This window comes from Schistocerca americana, chromosome 7 (genome assembly GCF_021461395.2).
Source record: "Schistocerca americana isolate TAMUIC-IGC-003095 chromosome 7, iqSchAmer2.1, whole genome shotgun sequence".
In the NCBI taxonomy this organism is placed as follows: domain Eukaryota; kingdom Metazoa; phylum Arthropoda; class Insecta; order Orthoptera; family Acrididae; genus Schistocerca; species Schistocerca americana.
The window spans coordinates 134,629,397-134,651,882 of record NC_060125.1 but is presented as its reverse complement, the minus strand read 5'-3'; the positions used below and the strand labels follow the sequence as shown (position 1 = coordinate 134,651,882).

Genomic DNA, 22,486 nt, shown 5'->3' with positions numbered 1-22,486 from the left:
CGTTTGCTTTTGAAAATAGACAGACAGAAGGGAGCACATTTCAGCAAGGGACAAAGACGCAGGATCTTTCAAAGGAGCCAATTGCGACACCAACTGATACATTTGAGGTGAAATCTACGAAAGGAACAGAGACTTACATGTTTGTTCATCCATGTCATGAAGTGCCAAGAAGTGCTGTGGAAGACGTTTTTCGTAATCAGACCAGTCTTCAGCCGTCTCGTCATGAGGAGGAAAAGGAGGTAGGGACGACGACGAGAGACGCCCCGCATTTGATGCCACGACGAAATCAAGAATCGCATTTGTGAGAAGCGTTTGCTGTTCTATGAGACCTTGCAATAGTTGCTCTAAAGTAGCCATGGAAACCTGTGGGTCAACGATGGAAAAGAAAATTCACTACCTCGTCGCCAATTGTTACAACTTCAAGTTGAACAAATTTATTTCAAGGAAGACGCAATACATGAAAGTCACAGATCAAGTAAACAGAGTAAGACGTGTGTACACTTTAACAGTCAAATCTTAACTGAGTCCGAGTCTAGCGGCCGCTGGCTGACCAGCTGCATGTTTGGCAGACAGCGCCGCATGTAGAGGACGCGCGTAACTGTGCGGCGGCACTTTGAAAGATCGGCGAGTCACAATAATTGCTTCATTTCTCCCAGTACCCCTCTCCTTCCCTCTCAAACTTCACAGAAGCTCCCCCTACGTAACTTGCAGGACTATAACTTGTGGAAGATCTTGCAGAGAAATCCTGTTGCTACAGCCTAAAGAATTGTTTCCCAAATGAAACTTCCTCTCTGCAGTGGAACATGGGTTATTTTGAAACTTCTACATCTACATACATACTTAGCAACCCACCGTACAGTGTGTGGCCGAGGGTACCTTGTACCATTACTAGTCACATCAAATGAATTCGCAATTGCAAATAAGAACTACCATCAGCTGTAGAATAGAATGATGACAATGAAAATTTGTGCCGGACTAGCTGCCTTACCATTTGGCTATCTGCACAACTCACGGCCAGACCCGAACTTCCATATGTCGTCAAACATGTGTCTGAGACGCAATCAGAATAACACAGGCACTGCAATATCGTACATTACTAGTCACTTCCTTTCTTGTTCCAGTCGCAAATACAGCGAATGGAAAAACGACTACCTGTACAACTCCATAAAAGCCCTAATTTCTCTTATCTTCGTGGTCTTTTACATGAAATGTAGATAGACGGCAGTAGAGTTAATCTGCAGCCAGGTTCAAATCCTGGTTCTATAAATTTTATCACTAGTGTTTTGTGAGAATAATGCTGCCTCCCCTTCAGGGATTCACATTTGAGCTCACGAAGCATCTCCGTATTACTTGTGGTGTTATCGAACCTACCAGTAACAAACCTAGCAGACCGCCTCCGAATTTTTTCAATGTTGTCCTTTAATCGGAGCTGGTGGGGATCCAGACACTCGAGCAGAACTCAAGAATGGGACGCACAACTGTTTTATACATGGTCTCCTTTAAAGATGAACCACACTTTTTGAAAACCGAAGTCGGACATTCACCTTCTATACTACTGCCCTTACATGCTCGTTCCATTTCATGTGATTATTAATTGACATGACTGTGTCAATTTAAGTGTGTGGGAAAACTCCTGAGAAGCTCAGAAAGTAATGAGATTACGGTTGGGCAAATTTAATTATTTAATCCATGACCTTCAGTGTTTCTGCAATACACTTTCCCTCATTGCTTTGAGTCCAGGCATGTATCTTCTGAATTTTCTGAAGATAAGACAACCAAATTAATTTTTTGACATGTTCATCCATAAGTCTGCTATATCCGTAGTACGGATGGGGCAGAGTTTAAGATGATCTGTAATGTGTTATGTGTAGCCTTGTTCATATCAGTATAAACTACTAACAATTTAGAATATTCGGTTCCATTTATTGGTTTTCTCTCATGTATTATTCCTAACAATCAGCAGAATGGAGAAAGAAATTCCCTGAGTGAGAGAATAATTTAACAACTGATCATTGATGATGGTAATTAAGGGCAGAAGGTACCGTGAAAATTATGATAACATGAATTTTTTATTGGTCATAAAATAATTTGAAGAATGCTTTCTTTGAAAATATGAAAGTATTTTAAACCAAAGCCTTGTTTAAAAGTCCAAAATGTCAGTTGAAGTGGCAGCTTGCAGGCAGTAACATTTGTTGCTTTGTGATTTCTCTTCTTTGAATTCACAAGCCTACGTACTTTTTGCCCCATTACTGTGAGCATTTAGCTATTAGCTCTATTTGTTGCCTTGCATTCAGTAGTTTACTGTAGCAATAATGTAACGCGTGCATTTTTTGTTTATGAGCAAAGAAATGCTGAAATTGACATCCAGAGTTTCTAAGAAAAGGTCTGGAAAACCTGAAAGAAAGAAAATAATGAATATAATGAAGACAGCATTAAGTTTGTATATGGCTTGTGTACTATTGGAAAGGGGTTAACAACAGTAAAAACTTTAGGTCATTACGAACTTAGTAAAATTTCTGGAATATAATTGTTTAATGCAGGCTGCTTGCAAATCAGTGGCAGTGGAATCTATCATAGATGCAGTGAAAGAAGCTGTGAATTTAAAAGATGAGTGCATAGCTCTAATGTATTAAAGAAACTGTAAGTGCAATAAAATTTTAAACTCAGTTTCCCATAACTTTTGTTTTTAACAGCCTAATGTACGTTTTCTCTGAAACCATTTATCCCAGAGTAATATCTGGTATTGGGCCGTGCGGAAGTTGAATGCCCACCAGAACAAATGGATCTTGGTGGCCAATAGAGGGCAGGGTCGCTGCAGTGCTGCACTTGCCTAGCACAGGCGCCACTGTCTCGCCGTGTGAATAATACACCACCTAATAGTGCCCTCACAGCCGGCATAAATACCGCCATGCGTTGATCGCTCGGTCATTCGTGTACTTCGTCTGATAGCGTTCATTACTGTCTTCACCATACTACTGACTACTTGTCACCAATTTTGCCTGATATTGGCTTTCTCTCTGGTCGATTTGGATTGTGGCTCGTGCTTGATCTGTTGACAGCATTGTGTTGAAAGTTAGTCTCATTTCATTGTAGCCTAGATTGCTGTTGCCAACCTCTTCTTGTTGGGTCCGCCATATGCCTGCCCTGTTGCTCAACTCTGCCACGGATTTGAGTCCCGACCGCAGGTGGTCTTCCCACCTTGCGTCGTCATCATTTCTCACCTGTTCTCTGATGTGTGCACAGGTGTCAGTTGACTCATGGACATAGTGCAATGAAAGTCTAACAGTCAATTTTCTTGGTATATGTGCATGAAATGGCACTTCTTTTTAGCTTACTAGCTACATTAAAAAAGGACTATTGAAACATTTTTCAGAATTGCGGTTTTAACATATTATTCATAAAAATCATCAGCTTGTTAATGAATAGTGTAAAAGTACACAGAAGAAATTCATTGTTCTCCTGTTATTACTTCCTAAGAACATGTGCACTGAACATTATTAATTTAACATGGCATAGATAGAAAAGACCTTCTCCCCTTAATTCATTTGGAGAACACACAACATACCTTTAGTAAGTAGTACACATCATACTGTTACTTTACTTTCCATGTGAGAAGAGCGTTATCGATCATGTCTATCCAAACCGTGGCGGATAGTGGTAAGCCATAGGCAAGTGTCAGCAAGGGATGGGAAGGGACACCAACTACGTTCATTGTGTATGTGGGGGAAGGAGGGAGGGGGGGGGGTCACTTAATCAACATGATAAAGAGGCTGTTCCGGCAGCCATTGAGATAACAGGGTGAAGCATGCTTCAGAGAAAATTGAGAAGCCCAGACTTGCTTAATAAGTTTCAATTAATCTCACAATTTGCACTATTGTAACCAGAACTGATCATGGCCTCCTGGTTCTGCATTGTGTTACAGGCTTCCAATAATATGTGACAAGCTAGCCTGTGACTTCCTAGACTTGAGCCACACCATTGAGAACATTATGGTCCCCTTGAATGTGTGAACTATATGTTGGAGGCTGCTACCCCTGGTAGACGACTATGTGTGGGGTGCATACATGGATTTTTAGGTGAGGTGACTCTTGATTCAGTCAAAATAATGATAGCTGTCAGAGACATAGGCAAGAGTATTACAATTCCAGTGATTAACTGCCGAAGCATTCACAGCCAGTTTCTGGAAATCCGGGAATTTCAAACACGTCAGAAAATCGGAAATATATGGGAAATTTGGGGGAAAAAACCTGAAAAATTCTCATTTTTGTCTCAGTAGATGAAATGGTTTATTTACTGAGGTGTCATGCATCATAACTGGCTGGGTGCAGTCGAGTACGTGCGCAACTTCCCTACTACCCTCATTGCTACTACTTCTCCCGTTCGTACCATTCCCCTCAGCTTGCAGTCAGTGTTGCCACCACTTCTTGCTACTGGCCTAGAAGCTGCCAACAAAAGGCAGGGAGGCATGAGAAATGGTTTGTTTTGATCTGATTCTCAGAGACTGTAGACGCAGTGGCTAGAGAGGGCAGTCGTGTGCGTAAGTTTTTGTGCGTGCATCCACGCTCTTGTTTTCTGATAAAAGCTATGGCTGAAAATTTAGTTGTGAGAGTGTGATTGTCTTTTCTACATGCCTATCTATGGTTCAGCAATCATCTTTATGGTGAATTGCCACCTATCCTCATTATTATTAATTCTCAGAGTATTTGAGCAAGTTATCTGTTGCACGGATTGATCACCGTGGTCTCATTTCATCAACATGTTGTCTGTAGCTCATTAATAGCTGGCCACACCTTTCCGTGATGAGCCAAAACCGCAGGCTGTTCCTGCGGGTATCTGTAATGGATTGGGCCTGCCAATCTGGAGCCATTCAGTTTCCTCTAATGTGCAGGCTCTGCCCGTTGGATCTAATCTCACCGATCTGCCCATAGACCAGGTCTGTTTGTGTGTGGCGTAATGCAGCGGATTTTCATGGTTTATCCATGGACCGAAGACGGCAGTTGTCCTCAGAAGGCCAGAGGCCATGGGCAATGGAATTCAGGAATTGCGACTGTCTCACCACAAGTATGTTGTACAGTGTGGTGTTTTATAGAGATTTATTTGTTCTAGTACATTGTGGCACTTGAAAAGTACTTTATACGTTAGAAAGTATGGATGATAAGAGGAAGAAAATTGTATCAGCCGCTGGCAGATTGGGAGCTATGTACTCGTATACTTCTTGAAAGAAAAATCACTGAATACATGTAAAATACTAGATATAACTTGGTGGGTAATAGCCGACAATAACAAACATAGGCGAACCAACTAACTATTGTCAGTCACCTACAGTGCTAGTTAACACAATTCCTCGCTGCCTGAGGTTTTTCTGAGGTTATTTCTGAAATCAGTGAAGGTATTTTAAATATGTCTTATGATTCCAAGGAAATGCATGTTTTTGTTACCAAATGTGTTTCATTGTATTAAAACAAAATAACATAATTGGGCTTAATGAAACACGCATACCATTTGGATTACTTCCTCCATGTGTTGTTGTTGTTGTTGTTGTGGTCTTCAGTCCTGAGACTGGTTTGATGCAGCTCTCCATGCTAATGTATCCTGTGCAAGCTCCTTCATCTCCCAGTACCTACTGCAACCTACATCCTTCTGAATCTGCTTAGTGTATCCATCTCTTGGTCTCCCTCTACGATTTTTACCCTCCACACTGCCCTCCAATGCTAAATTTGTGATCCCTTGATGCCTCAGAACATGTCCTACCAACTGATCCCTTCTTCTAGTCAAGTTGTGCCACAAACTTCTCTTCTCCCCAATCCTATTCAATACCTCCTCATTAGTTATATGATCTACCCACCCAATCTTCAACATTCTTCTGTAGCACCACATTTCAAAAGCTTCTATTCTATTCTTGTCCAAACTATTTATTGTCCATGTTTCACTTCCATTCATGGCTACACTCCATACAAATACTCGATGTTAACAAATTTCTCTTCTTCAGATACACTTTCCTTGCCATTGCCAGTCTACATTTTATATCCTCTATACTTCGACCATCATCAGTTATTTTGCTCCCCAAATATCAAAACTCCTTTACTACTTTAAGTATCTCATTTCCTAATCTAATTCCCTCAGCATCACCCGACTTAATTGGACTACATTCCATTATCCTCGTTTTGCTTTTGTTGATGTTCATCTTATATCCTCCTTTCAAGACACTGTCCATTCCATTCAACTGCTCTTCCAAGTCCTTTGCTGTCTCTGACAGAATTACAACGTCATCGGCGAACCTCAAAGTTTTTATTTCTTCTCCCTGGATTTTAATACCTACTCCAAATTTTTCTTTTGTTTCCTTTACTGCTTGCTCAGTATACAGATTGAATAACATCGGGGAGAGGCTACAACCCTGTCTCACTCCCTTCCCAACCACTGCTTCCCTTTCATGCCCCTCAACCCTTATAACTGCCATCTGGTTTCTGTACAAATTGTAAATAGCCTGTATTTTACTCCCTGTATTTTACCCCTGCCACCTTCAGAATTTGAAAGAGAGTATTCCAGTCAACATTGTCAAAAGTTTTCTCTTAGTCTACAAATGCTAGAAACGTGGGTTTGCCTTTCCTTAATCTTCCTTCTAAGATAAGTCGTAAGGTCGGTATTGCCTCACATGTTCCCGTGTTTCTACGGAATCCAAACTGATCTTCGCCGAGGTTGGCTTCTACCAGTTTTTCCATTTGTCTGTAAATAATTCGCGTTAGTATTTTGCAGCTGTGACTTATTAAACTGATAGTTCGGTAATTTTCACATCTGTCAACACCTGCTTTCTTTGGGATTGGAATTATTATATTCTTCTTGAAGTCTGAGGGTATTTCGCCTGTCTCGTACATCTTGCTCACCAGATGGTAGAGTTTTGTCAGGACTGGCTCTCCCAAGGCCGTCAGTAGTTCTGATGGAATGTTGTCTACTCCCGGAGCCTTGTTTTGACTCAGGTTTTTCAGTGCTCTGTCAAACTCTTCACGCAGTATTGTATCTCCCATTACATCTTCATCTACATCCTCTTCCATTTCCGTAATATTGTCCTCAAGTACATCGCCCTTGTATAGACCCTCTATATACTCCTTCCACCTTTCTGCTTTCCCCTCTTTGCTTAGAACTGGGTTTCCATCTGAGCTCTTGATATTCATACAAGTGGCTCTCTTTTCTCCGAAGGTCTCTTTAATTCTCCTGTGGGCAGTATCTATCTTACACCTAGTGAGATAAGCCTCTACATCCTTACATTTGTCCTCAGCCATGCCTGCTTAGCCATTTTGCACTTCCTGTCGATCTCATTTTTGAGACGTTTGTATTCCGTTTTGCCTGCTTCATTTACTACATTTTTATATTTTCTCCTTTCATCAATTAAATTCAATATTTCTTCTGTTACCCAAGGATTTCTACTAGCCCTCGTCTTTTTACCTACTTGATCCTCTGCTGCCTTCACTACTTCATCCCTCATAGCTACCCATTCGTCTTCTACTATATTTCTTTTTCCCATTCATGTCAATTGTTCCCTTACGCTCTTCCTGAAACTCTGTACAACCTCTGGTTTAGTCAGTTTACCCAGGTCCCATCTCCTTAAATTCCCACCTTTTTGCAATCTACAGTTTATAACCAATAGATTGTGGTCAGAGTCCACATCTGCCCCTGGAAATGTCCTACAATTTAAAACCTGGTTCCTAAATCTCTGTCTTACCATTATACAATCTATCTGATTCCTTTTAGTATCTCCAGGATTCTTCCATGTATACAACCTTCTTTTATGATTCTTGAACCAAGTGTTAGCTATGATTAAGTTATGTTCTGTGCAAAATTCTACCAGACGGCTTCCTCTTTCATTTCTTAGCCCCAATCCATATTCACCTACTATGTTTCCCTCTCTCCCTTTGCCTACTGTTGAATTCGTCACCCATGACTATTAAATTTTCATCTCCCTTCACTACCTGAATAATTTCTTTTATCTCATCATACATTTCTTCAATTTCTTCGTCATCTGCAGAGCTAGTTGGCATATAAACTTGTACTACTGTAGTAGGCATGGGCTTCGTGTCTATCTTAGCCACTATAATACGTTCACTATGCTGTTTGTAGTAGCTTACCCGTACTCCTATCTTTTTATTCATTATTAAACCTACTCCTGCATTACCCCTATTTGATTTTGTATTTATAACCCTGTATTTACCTGACCAGAAGTCTTGTTCCTCCTGCCACCGAACTTCACTAATTCCCACTATATCTAACTTTAACCTATCCATTTCCCTTTTTAAATTTTCTAACCTACCTGCCCGATTAAGGGATCTGACATTCCATGCTCCGATCCGTAGAATGCCAGTTTTCTTTCTCCTGATAACGATGTCCTCCTGAGTAGTCCCCGCCCGGAGATCCGAATGGGGGACTATTTTACCTCCGGAATATTTTACCCAAGAGGACGCCATCATCATTTAACCATACAGTAAAGCTGCATGCCCTCGGGAAAAATTACGGCTGTAGATTCCCCTTGCTTTCAGCCATTCGCAGTACCACAACAGCAAGGCCGTTTTGGTTAGTGTTACAAGGCCAGATCAGTCAATCGTCCAGATTGTTGCCCCTGCAACTTTTGGAAAGGCTGCTACCCCTCTTCAGGAACCACACGTTTGTCTGGCCTCTCAACAGATACCCCTCCGTTGTGGTTGCACCTACGGTACGGCTATCTGTATCGTTGAGGCACGCTAGCCTCCCCACCAACGGCAAGGTCCATGGTTCATTCCTCCATGTAAAAACAGTTAATTAACAAAGATGTTCATGTTAGTACTTACGATTTTTGCTCGTATCATGAGACACCATCTATTTGCTAGTTCTTTTCTAGATATTTCCTCATTTGCACTATTGTTTCTTGTACTGTAGCTGAAAAGACAAATTGTCAACTTACACCTTAATTTACCCTTGAGATCTCAAAAAATTTGTCAGGGAAAACTCCTAAAACTTGTCTGGAAATCGGGGAAATATCAGGGAATTTCACTTGGGGAAACTTGTGGTAACCCGTACAGCAAATTGTTGAGAGTTTGAAGTACTCTCAAAAAGCAGCAAAGCCCGTATAATACTAGGTTTAAAAAACTGGTTAAAACCCGAAACTGAAAGCACTGAGATTTGGAAAATAACAGAAGACTAGACTAGTAGTAAGTCGTGGTGTATTTGTTGCAATTCACCAAGATAGACATTAAAGCCACATGTGAGATTGTCTGGGCAACACTCACAAGTAAACCTACCCAGAGATACACCTCAGTTTTGATCGGCTTTGATTATGAGCAAAATAAGAGAGGCAGATTTTTTTAATACTTGTATCAGCTGTTAAGGAGATGAAACATCCCCTGGAAAAAAAATGAGTTCAATATTTCTGAGTGAATACCATTGAAACAGAAACAGATAAAAAAAAGTTCTATGGTTTTTAATGTACATTAGCGCCCATATTTGTCAAAAAAGTAATTTGTTCGAAATTCCCTCCCATTCAGCACTTTTTGACCCAAACAATTCTGTGCTTCCTTCGTATTGTACATTTTTTACAATAAAGTTACAACAATAATCTACAAACCATTTCAGATATAACATATTTAAATAAAGATTGAAAATAAAAAATACATAAATGTTAAAAAGAAAACACAAATACATCGCAAGGTAGTTTTTATTTTATTAAAAGAAAAAAAAAGTAGAACAATGTATATTGAATATACATTTGGAATGTAGGTATCTGGAAATGACTTATTAAACAACACAATATGGCAAATGGCATTGATGGTGACACACATCGGGAATGTGTACAGTGGTGTAGAGATATTTTTACCTTATTTCTGACAAATACATCTCTGAAACAGCACTGTATCATATTCGATTGAATTTGCTGTTAATGATAATATATGTTTTTCTGTTAGTTGAAGGTTGAAATGAAAAACAAAATAGTGCGGGGAGAGGTTTTTAAAAGAAATGACTTTTTCAACAAAATGGGTGCACCATTGTAACATACATTTTATTTTAAATTTTTCTGATATCTGTTACTGTTTCAACAGTATTCATTCAGAACTATTTAAAAAAACTATTTTCAAGGGGGTATTTCACCCACTTACTAAAAAAAAAAGGTGTGTGTTATTTTGCTCTACACTACAACATATTCGAAGCCAATCAAAATAGAAGTGTATCCCTTGGGTAGGTTTACTTGTCCGTATCAAGTGTGGGCACAGAGTCGTAATCGGATGCTTGTATCAAACACCTGACTTGCCTCCATATTTAACCAGGAACTCAGTTCACTAGTATGGAAGTTCCCTAATCATACCATCATCGGAGGAGGAAACTTTAATAATTAAACAATCAGTAGCAAAGTGGTGTCCTTCTCTTAAAACTATTAGAACAGATGGTTTGGAACCCAAGTCTTGATGGAAATTATTGGATCTAATGGCAACAAGCTGATGTCTTTGAGGATATATCTACATAGGAACTGATAACACTGACAATTAGGCAGTGGTAGCAACAATAATTACCAAATTACAAAGGGCAACTACAATAAGTTGAAGGGTTTACATGTACAGAAAACTACACTAAGTGATCAAAGGTATCCATACACCTGGCTGAAAATGATGTACAAGTTCTTGATGCACTCCATCGGTAATGCTGGAATTCAGTACGGTGTTGGCCCACCCTTAGCCTTGATGAGAACTTCCAGTCTCGCAGGCATACATTCTATCAAGTGCTGGAAGGTTTCTTGGGGAATAGTGGTTCATTCTTCACAGAGTGCTGCACTGAGGAGAGGTATCGATGTCGGTCAGTGAGGCCTGGCACAAAGTCGGCGTTCCAAAATATCCCAAAGGTGTTCTATAGGATTCAGGTGAGGACTCTGTGCAGGCCAGTCTGTTACAGGGATGTTATTGTCGTGTAACCACACTGCCATAGGCCATTCATTATGAATAGGTGCTCGATCGTATTGAAAGATGCAGTGCCATCCCCGAATTGCTCTACAACAGCGGGCAGCAAGAAGGTGCTTAAAACATCAACGTAGGTCTGCTCCATGATAGTGCCATGCAAAACAACAGGGGGTACAAGCTCCCTCCATGAAAAACACAACCACACCATAACACCATATATTAATGATCTGGCAGACAAAATTAATAGTAATGTCTGACTTTTGCAGAAGATACAGTTATGTATGATGAAATACTGTCTGAAAAAAGAGCTGCAGAAATATGCAGTAAGATCATGATAATATTTAAAAGTGATGCATAGACTGGTAACTTGGTTTAAATGTTCAGCAAAGTAAAGGTTTGCACTTCACAGAATGGAAAATGTTTCTTATGACTACAATATCAGAGAGTCACAGTTAAGATCAGTCAACTTTTACAAATACAGTCGAACTTTCTTGTAATGACATCGGTTACGACGACAACTCAGCTATAATGTCGTGATTTCTGTGGTATAGCCATATTCCTCATAAGGAACATTCTTCTCATCCTTGCTTAATACAGCAAATGTATATGCATTTACCTTGTATATAATGTGATTTTCAACCTCAGTTAGCTACAAGATTTTCCAAGAATCAGTGTACTGTAGAACGAAACCTGTTGCTGTAATATGGCAATGTGGCATAGTCTTCTCTCTGCCCTTCTATCAATGATGGGTGTTGTTTAGACCCCTCACCTCATTGCTGATCTAGCACATTCATACTACAGTAGTGATGACAGTTGCAGAACTCGCCAAAGTACACATGTCAGTTTCCATAGCAGTTTGCTGCGAAGTGCATGCATTTTAGAACAGCATGGCTGGTAAAAGAAAAGTGAAAGTGATTCATGAAATTGAGAACAGAGCTAAAAAGGTTGATGTGTGTCATTAATTTGGCCCTGTAATTTCCACAGTCTAAATGATTTGTATGAACAAGGATAAAATCATTATTGTGTTTGAACAAAATGGATATAAAATTAAGCAGTTACGAAAGCTGAACAGAGCAACATGGTTGAAGTGCTGCTTAAGTGGTTTAAGCAACAGAAGAACATCAGTGTACCCATTAGTGGACCTCTTGTTATGGTGAAAGCAGAATAATTTGACAATAAATTCATCATCATCATCATCATCAGTTATCTGCTATATGAGAAGGTCCTTTGCCTCTCCATTTTCTGCGATCCATTGCTTCCTTCTTAAGGCTGCTGTATGTTGTACTGTCCATCATGTCATCCAGTATCTGGAATCTCTTCCTTCCTTGCTTCCTTTTCCCTTCTACATAACCTTCTGAAACTGTTTTTATGAGTCGGTCATTCTTTCTTAAAATATGCCCAATCCAATTTCTTTTTCTTCTCTTTATTACATCTAGTAACTGCCTTTTCTCTCCCACTCTTCTCAGTACCTCTTCATTTTTTACTCTGTCCATCCAACTTATTCTTTCCATCTTCCGCCATGTCCAGATCTCAAAAGCCTCCAGCCTTTCTCTGTCTTTTTTCCTCATAGTCCATGTTTCAGCGCCATATAGAAGAACACTCCATACAAGACGTTTTATGAGTCTCTTTCTGAGTTCTGCAGAAGATTCTCCTTTTCTTATAAAACGCCTCTTTTGCCATTGCTATCCTTGTTTTAATTTCTGTGGTGCACTTCCAGTCGGTGTCTATCCTGCTTCCAAGATACTTAAAATTTTGCACCTGTTCTAGTGTTTCTCCATTCAGCACAATTTTTGTTTCCTTATTTCCTCCTATTGCCAATACTTTTGTTTTATTTGTGTTAATTTTCATTCCATATTTTTTTCCGTTAGTTGCAATGGTGTCCACTAAATCCTGTAATTCTTTTTCCCCTGTGGCTAGAAGGACCATGTCGTCAGCAAATCTCAAGCACCCTACTCCTCTTCCTCCAATTTCTACTCCTTTGTCATCTAATGAGCATTGGTCAATCATATTTTCCAAGTACAGGTTGAAAAGAGTAGGTGATAAACAGCATCCTTGTCTTACTCCTTTCCCTAGTCTGATCCAGTTTGTACTTTCTCCTCTCACTTTAACTGAAACTTTTTGATTAAGGCACAACGAGTTTATAAGTCTTCTGGTTTTCCAGTCCACTCTCTTTTCCCTCATAATAGTCGCCAGCTTGTCCCAAACCACATTGTCAAATGCCTTTTCTAAATCGATGAAGCACATATATAGGTCTCTTCCTTTTTCAATAAACCTTTCTCCCAAGATTCGTAGGAGCCCTATTGCATCTCTGGTGCCCGTATTCCGTCTAAAGCCAAACTTCTCCTTGCCGAGATTCTCCTCTATTACTTTTTCACGTCTTTTATTAATTATTCTTAACATCACTTTGGCTGCATGTGAAATGAGGCTGATTGTCCTGTGCTCGCTGCATTTCTTGGTTCCTTGTTTTTTCGGTAATGGAATCATTACTGTTGTCAAAAAGTCCTCAGGCCATTCACCACTGTCTTATATTTTATTACATAACCTCAATATTTCTCTTATTCCATTGTGGTTCAAGCATTTTAGTATTTCTCCCAGTATTGTGTCTGTACCTACTGCTTTGCCATTTTTCATTGCAGCAATGGCAGACTTTACTTCTTCCATTATGATGGTCGGTCCTTTCTCTTCATCACTTACACTGTTGTGTGATTCAAGTTCCAGAGTTTCTGGTTTGCTATTTGTGTCATATAGCTCTTTTATATATTCTTCCCATCTCTGGAGGACATCGTCACGATCTTTATACACTACCTCTTCGTCTTTACTCAAAATTTCCATAGTAGCACTTCCTGCTCTGTTTTGTTCCCATGTCATAGTCTTTACTCTGTTGTATAGTAAGTCATATCTTCCCTTCCTGTCCAGTTCTTCAATTTCATCACATTCCTCTTTTAGCCATTTTTTCCTAGCCTGCTCTGTTTCTCTTCGCAGTTCGTTATTTAACCTTCAGTATATCTTTCTTGCATCTTCAGTGTTCTTGTTTTTCAATTTTCTTCTCTCCTCCATCTTGGAAATCATTTCTTGTGTGACCCATGGTTTTTTTGACCTTTTCCCTTTTACATATCCTATATTTTGCTGTCCTGCTTTAATGATTCCTTCTTTCAGCATATTCCAGTACTCGTTGGCATTATCAGGTGCTTCTTTGTCTCGTAATGTGTTTAGAAAGTCCCGAGGCAGCATTTCTGTAATTTGTTCTTTGTTGGACCTTATCTTCTCTAGATCCCATTTCTTCACCATTGTCGCCTTTTTCAGTTTTTTCATTCTGATTTCTATTTCTGCCATAAGTAAGTTGTGGTCACTATTAATATCTGCACCTGGTAATGTGTGCACCTTCTTGATTCCATTCCTGTATCTTTCTTCTACCAGTATAAAATCGATTTGGTTTCTATATCTATCCCCTGGTGATTTCCAAGTGTAGAGCCTCCTCTTATGGTTCTTGAACCATGTGATTGCCACTATCAGCTGCCTTTCCCTGCAGAAGTCAATTAACCATTCACCTCTGTCATTTCTCTTTCCAAGACCGTGACTGCCTACTATGTTTCCCTCTTTCCCTTCTCCCACAATGGTGTTCCAGTCTCCCATTACTATTTTGCAGCATTTTTTATTTTCGTCCATTATTCTCTCTATTACATTGTACGTTTCCTCTACAATTTGGTCATCATGTTCTGAAGTTGACATATACACCTGGACAATCAGTAAATCTTTTTGTGCTCCTTTCAGCCTTACACCAATAACCCAGTCATTTGCATAGTCTACATATTCCACACATTTAGCCAATTCCTTTGTCATAATCATTCCTACTCCATTAATTCCTTTTACTTCTTCTCCTGAGTAGTAGAATACATATTCATCTGACTGCAACTCTCCATGTCCATTCCATCTTACCTCAGCAACTCCTACGAGGTCCATATGATTCTTTTCCATCTCTCTTTTAAGGTTTTCTAGTTTTCCTGCTTGTAGCAGAGTTCTGACATTCCAGGTACCAATTCTCGTTTTGATTTTTTGCCTCCTTTCAAGTTGTCTCCCCCGGAGATCCGAATGGGGGACTATTTTACCTCCAGGCACTGATTTAACGTGAGAGGAAGCCATTTTTTGTGCATAAAATGGAGACTGCATTATGCAGGGAAGATAATCTGCGGTGGTATTCTGTTGCCTTCCGCAGTTCTGGAGGCCGCCCCTAACATGGGATACAGACGCCTTTTGCAGCCGCCCGCTCCGGGTCAGACGCTGCATGAGAAGTATAGGTTGGAAAATGAAAGACCCCTAGCCCTCGAAACCTAATAGCGTCAGGGCCGGAAAAGAAAAAGAGCTGGCCGAGGGTGGCCAGATAGGAAAGATAAGAGTGAGGAGCCTGGCATAAGTAAGTGGAAGCAATGCCAGGACTCAGCTCGGGGCCCCGTGGTCGCCAGCCACGTATCACTAGGTGTGACTCCCTGAGGTAGACAATAAATTAAAAGATGAGAAATTCGTGTGCAGCAGTGACTGGATTGACAGATTCAAGCAACGTCACAGCATTATTTTTGGCAAAGTGGGCAGTGAAGCCAACAGTATGAATACTGGAACAACCCAACAGTGGCTCACTGCCACATGGCCTACAGTTTATAAAGGATGTGCAGACTGCGACATTTTTAATGCAGATGAGACTGGCATTTTCTTTAAATTGACACTTGTCAAAACTCTAAAATTCAAGGGTGAAAAATGTGTTGGTAGCAAGTTGTCTAAATGAATAACAGTTCTGGTTTGTACTACTCCAGATGGAACTGAGAAGACAAAATTGCTCATGATAGGTAAATAAAAAAATCTAGGTGTTTTAAGCATGTAGAAAATCTGCCAGTGCACTTCAGTGCTAATAAAAACTCCTGGATGATTTCCAAGCTCTTTGAAGTTGAAATAAGATGTTGGGATCAGGGCTCAGAAAAGGAAGAGACTGCTTCTTGTTGACAACTCTCCAGCACATTGTGCTCTCTCTCATCTGGAGAATATTAAGCTGGTCTTTTTTTTTTTTTTTTTTACACATGGTAACCAATTTGATTAATCATGAGTTTATTTAAAATTCTGTCATTCATTCTGCGAACAACACTGTCGTCACCACTGGGATTAAGTATTACTCTGTTATGTGTGTATGTTGTACGTCGGAGAGAGGTGGAAGAATAAACAAACAAATTTTATAGTTTCACACAATTATAGCTTTCGGCCATTAGGGCCTTTGTCAGAAGTAGACACACACACACACGTGCGCCAGTCTCAAAGAGCTAAAACTACACTGCGAGCAGCAGCACCAGTGAATGATGGGAGTGGTGACTGGGTTGGGGGTAAGGAGGAGGCAGGGGGAGGGATAGTATGGTGGGAGTGGTGGACAGTGAAGTGTTGCAGTTTAGATGGAGGGCAGGAGAGAAGGTGCGGAGGGGGGAGGGGGTAAGTAGCGGAAAGGAGAGAAATAAAAAGAAATTAAAAGACTGGGTGCGGTGGTGAAATGACGGCTGTGTAGTGCTGGAATGGGAACAAGGAGGGGGCTGGATGGGTGAGGACAGTGACTAACGAAGGTTGAGGCCAGGAGGGTTACGGGAAAGTAGGATGTATTGCAGGAAAGTTCACATCTGCACAATTCAGAAAAGCTGGTGTTGGTGGGAAGGATCCATGTGTCACAGGCTGTGAAGCAGTCATTGAGATGAGGGATATCATGTTTGGCAGTGTGTTCAGCAACAGGGTGGTCCACTTGTTTTTTGGCCACAGTTTGTCAGTGGCCGTTCATGAGGACAGACAGCTTGTTGGTTGTCATTCCTACATAGAATGCAGCACAGTGGTTGCAGCTTAGTTTGTAAATCACATGACTAGTTTCACAGGTAGCCCTGCCTTTGATGGGATAGGTGATGTTAGTGACCAGACTGGAGCAGGTGGTGGTAGGAGGATGTATGGGACAGGTCTTGCATCTAGGTCTGTTACAGGGGTATGAGCCATGAGGTAAGGGATTGGGAGCAGGGGTTGTATAAGGATGGACGAGTATCTTGTGTAGGTTCGGTGGACGACAGAATACCACGGTAGGAGGGGTGGGAAGGATAGTGGGCAGGACATTTCTCATTTCAGTGCACGACGAGAGGTAATAGAAACCCTGGCGGAGAATGTAATTCAGTTGCTCCAGTCCCGGATGGTACTGAGTTAAGAGGGGACTGTACCTCTGTGGCCGGACTGTGGGACTTTCAGAGGTGGTGGGAGACTGGAAAGATAAGGCACGGGAGATTTGTTTTTGTACAAGGATGGGAGGATAATTATGATCAGTGAAGGCTTCAGTGAGACCCTCGGTATATTTTGAGAGGGACTGCTCGTCACTGTAGATGCGACGACCACAGGTGGCTAGGCTGTACAGAAGAGACTTCTTGGTATGAAATGGGTGGCACCTGTCGAAGTGGAGGTGTTGCTGGTGGTTAGTAGGTTTGATATGATATGTACGGAAGTACTGATGTAGCCATCCATGAGGTGAAGGTCAACATGTAGGAAGGTGGCTTGTCGGGTTGAGTAGGACCAGGTGAAGCAAATGGGAGAGAAGTTGTTGAGGTTCTGGAGGAATGTGAATAAGGTGTCCTCACCTTCAATCCAGATAGCAAAGATGTCATCAATAAATCTGAACCAGGTGAGGGGTTTCGGATTCTGGGTTTTTAGGAAGGATTCCTCTAGATGGCCCTCATTAGGTTAGCATAGGATGATGCCGTGTGGGTGCCCATAGCCATACTGCAGATTTGTTTGTAGGTAATGCGTTCAAAGGAGAAGTAGTTGTTGGTGAGGATATAGTTGGTCATACCGAGCGAGGTGGCGCAGTGGTTAGCACACTGGACTCGCATTCGGGAGGACGACTGTTCAATCCCGTCTCCAGCCATCCTGATTTAGGTTTTCCGTGATTTCCCTAAATCGTTTCAGGCAAATGCCGGGATGGTTCCTTTGAAAGGGCACGGCCGATTTCCTTCCCAATCCTTCCGTAACCCGAGCTTGCGCTCCGTCTCTAATGACCTCGTTGTCGACGGGACGTTAAACACTAACCACCACCACCACCACCACCACCACCACCATAGTTGGTCATGGAGACTAGGAAGGAGGTTGTTGGTTTGGAATCCATAGGGAGTCTGGAAAGGTAGTGTTCGATAGCAGTAAGGCCATGGGCATTAGGAATGTTAGTGTACAGGGAGGTGGCATTAATAGTGACGAGCAGGGCACCGTGTGGTAAAGAGACAGGAACTGTGGAGAGTCGGTCGAGGAAATGGTTGGTATCTTTTATATAGGAGGATAGGTTCCAGGTAATAAGTAGAAGGTGTTGGCCTATGAGAGCAGAGATTCTCTCAGCGGGGGCACAGTAACCAGCCACAATGGGGCGTCCTGGGTGGTTGGGTTTATGGACTTTAGGCAACATGTAGAGGGTGGGAGTGCAGGAGTGGTAGGGGTCAGTAGAGAGATGGACTCTGGGGAGAGGTTCTGGGATGGGCCTAAGGATTTCAGTAGTGACTGGAGATTCTGCTGGATTACTGTAAGTATCTGACAGCTGATGGAGTCCTTCTGCCACATAATCCTTACGGTTCTAAACAACGGTGGTGGAGCCTTTGTCAGCAGGTAGGATTATAAGGTCGGGATCAGTTTTTAGATGGTGGACTGCGGTTCTTTCTGCGGATGTAGGGTTAGTTTGCATGTTGAGGGATTTGGGGAATGATGTTGAGACAAAGTTAGAGGTTAAGAAATTCTGGAAAGTTAACAGGTGGTGGTTTGGAGGCAGTGGGGGTGGATCACGGGTGGATGGAGGAATGAACTGAGTAGGCAAGGTTCAATATTGGCCTTCGGTTGAATCTGATTGGTCAGGTTGTTGGCGAAAAAGTGTTTCCACTGTAGGGACTGGGAGAAAGAGAGAAGGTCTTTTACTAGTCCTGCATGGTTTAATTTGGGAGTTGTTTTTGTTGTGCCTGTCGCGACTCAGCATCTCCGCTATATGGTGAGTAGCAACTTCCCTTCTCTGGTATTGTTACATTCCATCCTGGATTTTCCATTGTTTGAAATGCTATAGTTTCATGTATAACTGGTTGTTGTTGTTGTTGTTGTTGTTATAGTTTAGACAGTGCAATATTGCTTTCTGTCTTAGTTTGAAATTGTCATACTTTTTCGTTTATTAGCACTTGATTATAAGGAGATTCTTCATTTTTTACATTAGAGTAGTTTAAGATACTTTCTTATAAGTTACAGGTTTCTGGGATTTTGTGTTTTTTTTTAACTGATGTGAGACATCAGATAAATAAGAACCAGCAAGTAGTTCTGACGAAACTCATAAGATTTTACCTTTCATTGTTGGCTATGCCAGCTTGATTTATGTGTGCGTTACTCATCCATCAATTTTGTCAGGCACCTAGCACACATCATGATGTATGATCGTTTCTTTGTTACAGATCCATTCCTGTTGCCATGGGAGCAGGTTGATAAGGGAGCTATTCGATTTGTCCTTAGTGGTGCTAACATTATGTGTCCGGGACTTACATCTCCAGGAGCCAAAATGACTCCAGTTCCAAAGGGAACAATTGTCGTATCCTTTATTTCATATAAAATTGTGATTTAATGAATTTAAGTTACTGGAAGTAAACGACTTGAACATGTTACACAAGCCAAATATAACATCATGTGCCATTATAGTTGCTTAAATGATGATATTGTGCTTTCAGCTGTTTGTGATTTATTGTATGATTGCAATTTTAGCACTGTTCCAATTGTGGTATTATGCCATTGTCAAGCTTCTATAAACATAATACAATGTAATGAGAACAACATAAAGTGGGTTTAATAGTATGTACAACCAATTTTGTAGTTTGTTGACATTCGTATATGAACAAGATTTTGATTGATAGCTTTACATTAAGCAGAAATAACAATGTAATATGAACATCAAAGAAAAATTTGTCAGTAGTACTATAGTCTGAAAAAAATTAATGGAAATGATAGTTGACGCTTCACGCATTGGAGCTGGTTTCCTCCAACTGCAATTATTGGTCAGTTCACTTCCAGTTCCTTGTCTGGCTTTCTTCCTTGATGTGTTTGGAAGCCTGATCCTGGGTCTGGCCTTCTGAAATTTTTTGTTTCCAAATCTAATCAAAATACTTTAATTACTATTTTTATTCATTTAATTGGTTCAAATATTTTTTTCTTTCATTGCTTATACTTTTTGCCTATCATTTTCACCATTGTTTTGACTTTTTACTTTGCTGTTATTTTTCTTGTCGTCATTCTTTTTTTCGTTTGGAATCTATCTGTGTCATCCATAATCAGCAACCAGGTGCCAACCAGGAGTGCTCATCGGTTGGTAATGCTGCAGCTTGTGTAGCAAGTTCAAGGATAGTATTAGGTAACCAATGACAGCAAGAAATTAAAGTTTGCTTTTACCACGGAGACAAAAATTTTTACGCCTTGAGTTTTCTTGTAGAGGTTAGCTTCAATTGCTGTGAACAAAGCAATTGTGATTGTAATTCTGCTGCAGATTGCTGACAGCCATTTCGTGGATACATTGCACACCACAAGGTTGTGGTTAAGACGAGTTTAAATTCAGGGCTGCAAAGTGCGTCATTTGCCATATTTCAGTCATGGGTTGCCGACAGAGCATCTTGCATTTCCGTTATACGGTGCGCCAGCCACTTCCAACAGTACTTCGTGTTATACATTAACAGCACTATTTTGTGATGTGACCATTTTGTTTCTGTGTCACTAATGATTGAGCAGTAGCCAGCAGCCAATGTAGCAACTTTGAAGGGGCAAGAGATAGACATCAACTGTCAAGTAGTTTTAATCAGACTATAGTCAGTATTCCATTTCATGTACTGCAGTTTTGAGTAGATTATATATAGCACTACAGATTGACTCATCTGAAAGTGTGCACTCGTAATACATTAGAGTAAATGTCTAAAACAACTGAGAAAATTTTTATTTCTGAGGACTGTTTGTTCATTGAGTGTGTAACATGGTCGTTCTTCGAAGGTGCTATAAAGTTCAATTTCTTGTAGAATGCTTACCGTATTTACTCGAATCTAAGCCGCACTCGAATAATGAGACTCGAAATAAAGGAAAAAAAAATTTCCCGAATCTAAGCCGCACCTGAAATTTGAGACTCGAAATTCAAGGGGAGAGAAAAGTTTTAGGCCGCACCTCCAAATCGAAACAAAGTTGGGCCATTGTAATATGAGAGACAATTTAGGTCGAATGAATGACGATACAGCTACAGTTGTTTGGTTCGAGTCGTAAGCTTAGCAGTTAAGCTATGCGTCAGGCGCTCCGTCCGTATTTATACGGATACCCTTCCTTTTTCACGTGCTTCGTTTGGTTTGAATCGATTGCTTATTTTGCTTTGATCTGATAAATGCCGTTTTCTTTGTTATAGGTGTTTGCGTCACTCTTAAGCTGAAAACGCATTACTGCACTGTGTCATGCATTGTTTGTCGCATTCTGATAGTGCGTGTTTACGGCCTGTCGCGGGTCGCGGCATGGCTTGCTTTTATGCGCGCTACTGCCGCGTACAATTTTTTAAAATATATATATATATATATATATATATATATATATATATATATATATATATATATATATATATATATATATATATATATATATATATTAAAAAAAAGAGATGTGAGGGAGAGAGAGGAATCGTCTCATTAGCGAAACAATGGCAAGAGACTGCTATTTGTTGTTACTTACACTGCTGCTTTCTTTGATAATGATGAACAAGAATCAAATAATAGACTGCGTATGATAGAACATGTTCTGAACGAGAGTTAGGCGAAAATTTTTCTCCGTTTGAAAATCTTTGCGGCCGCTTCTTTATTACATCAAATTCTGCACAGAAATTAGAGTCATCTTAGATTTAAAAATCTAGTCACTTGCGTGCTTCATTTCTGACAGTATCACTATTAGGCATAAGAATAATACGAATATAAACATGACACAATACGTATATTCTTCCGCGTTTGCTGTTGTCTCACTCTAGTTTCGTAGTTTATTAGGCAGACAGGATTTAAATGAGATAGCAGCAAACACGAAAGAATACATGGCAAAATGTTTATATTCGTATTATTCTTATGGTGAAGAGAATACTGTATGTGATTCAAATTTCATCAGGTTCCTATTAGCAACCATCTCTTCTCACAGATAGGAAAAAATTCAGAACGTAGAGTGGGCCATCTTGACAAACATCCCAAACAGTCTTGCCAGTCAGATTTTCATAGTACACTGAAATTGTGCTACATTCGAAGATGAACAATACGGAATTTGTATTTACTTCGTTGGATAATGTATGAAAATGCAGTGGTCGAAACTCGCGGCGGAGAAAAAAAGCTCGTCTTCCACTTTTTTTAAAAAAATTTATTTACTGACGCAGAGGTTTTGGCGCCAGTATTTATCTTTGTGCCTACGAAGCATGCCTGTGTAGCGCTACATATATTCGACGGCAGAAGTTAGTTGTGGCGGCACGTACGAACATTTTTCATAACTTCCGCTTGCTTTGCACTCGATTCTAA

The 22,486-nt window shown here is 40.5% G+C and overlaps 1 protein-coding gene across 1 annotated transcript in view; it reads left to right on the top strand.

Annotated features, from left to right (window-relative positions):
• The window catches only part of LOC124621911 (malignant T-cell-amplified sequence 1 homolog), a 68,126-nt gene that overhangs the window by 13,426 nt on the left and 32,214 nt on the right, over positions 1 to 22,486 (top strand). The window contains exon 4 of the mRNA XM_047147413.1: positions 19,379 to 19,512. Within this exon, the coding sequence (XP_047003369.1) occupies positions 19,379 to 19,512 (134 nt within the window). The remainder of the gene's footprint in view (positions 1 to 19,378; positions 19,513 to 22,486) is intronic.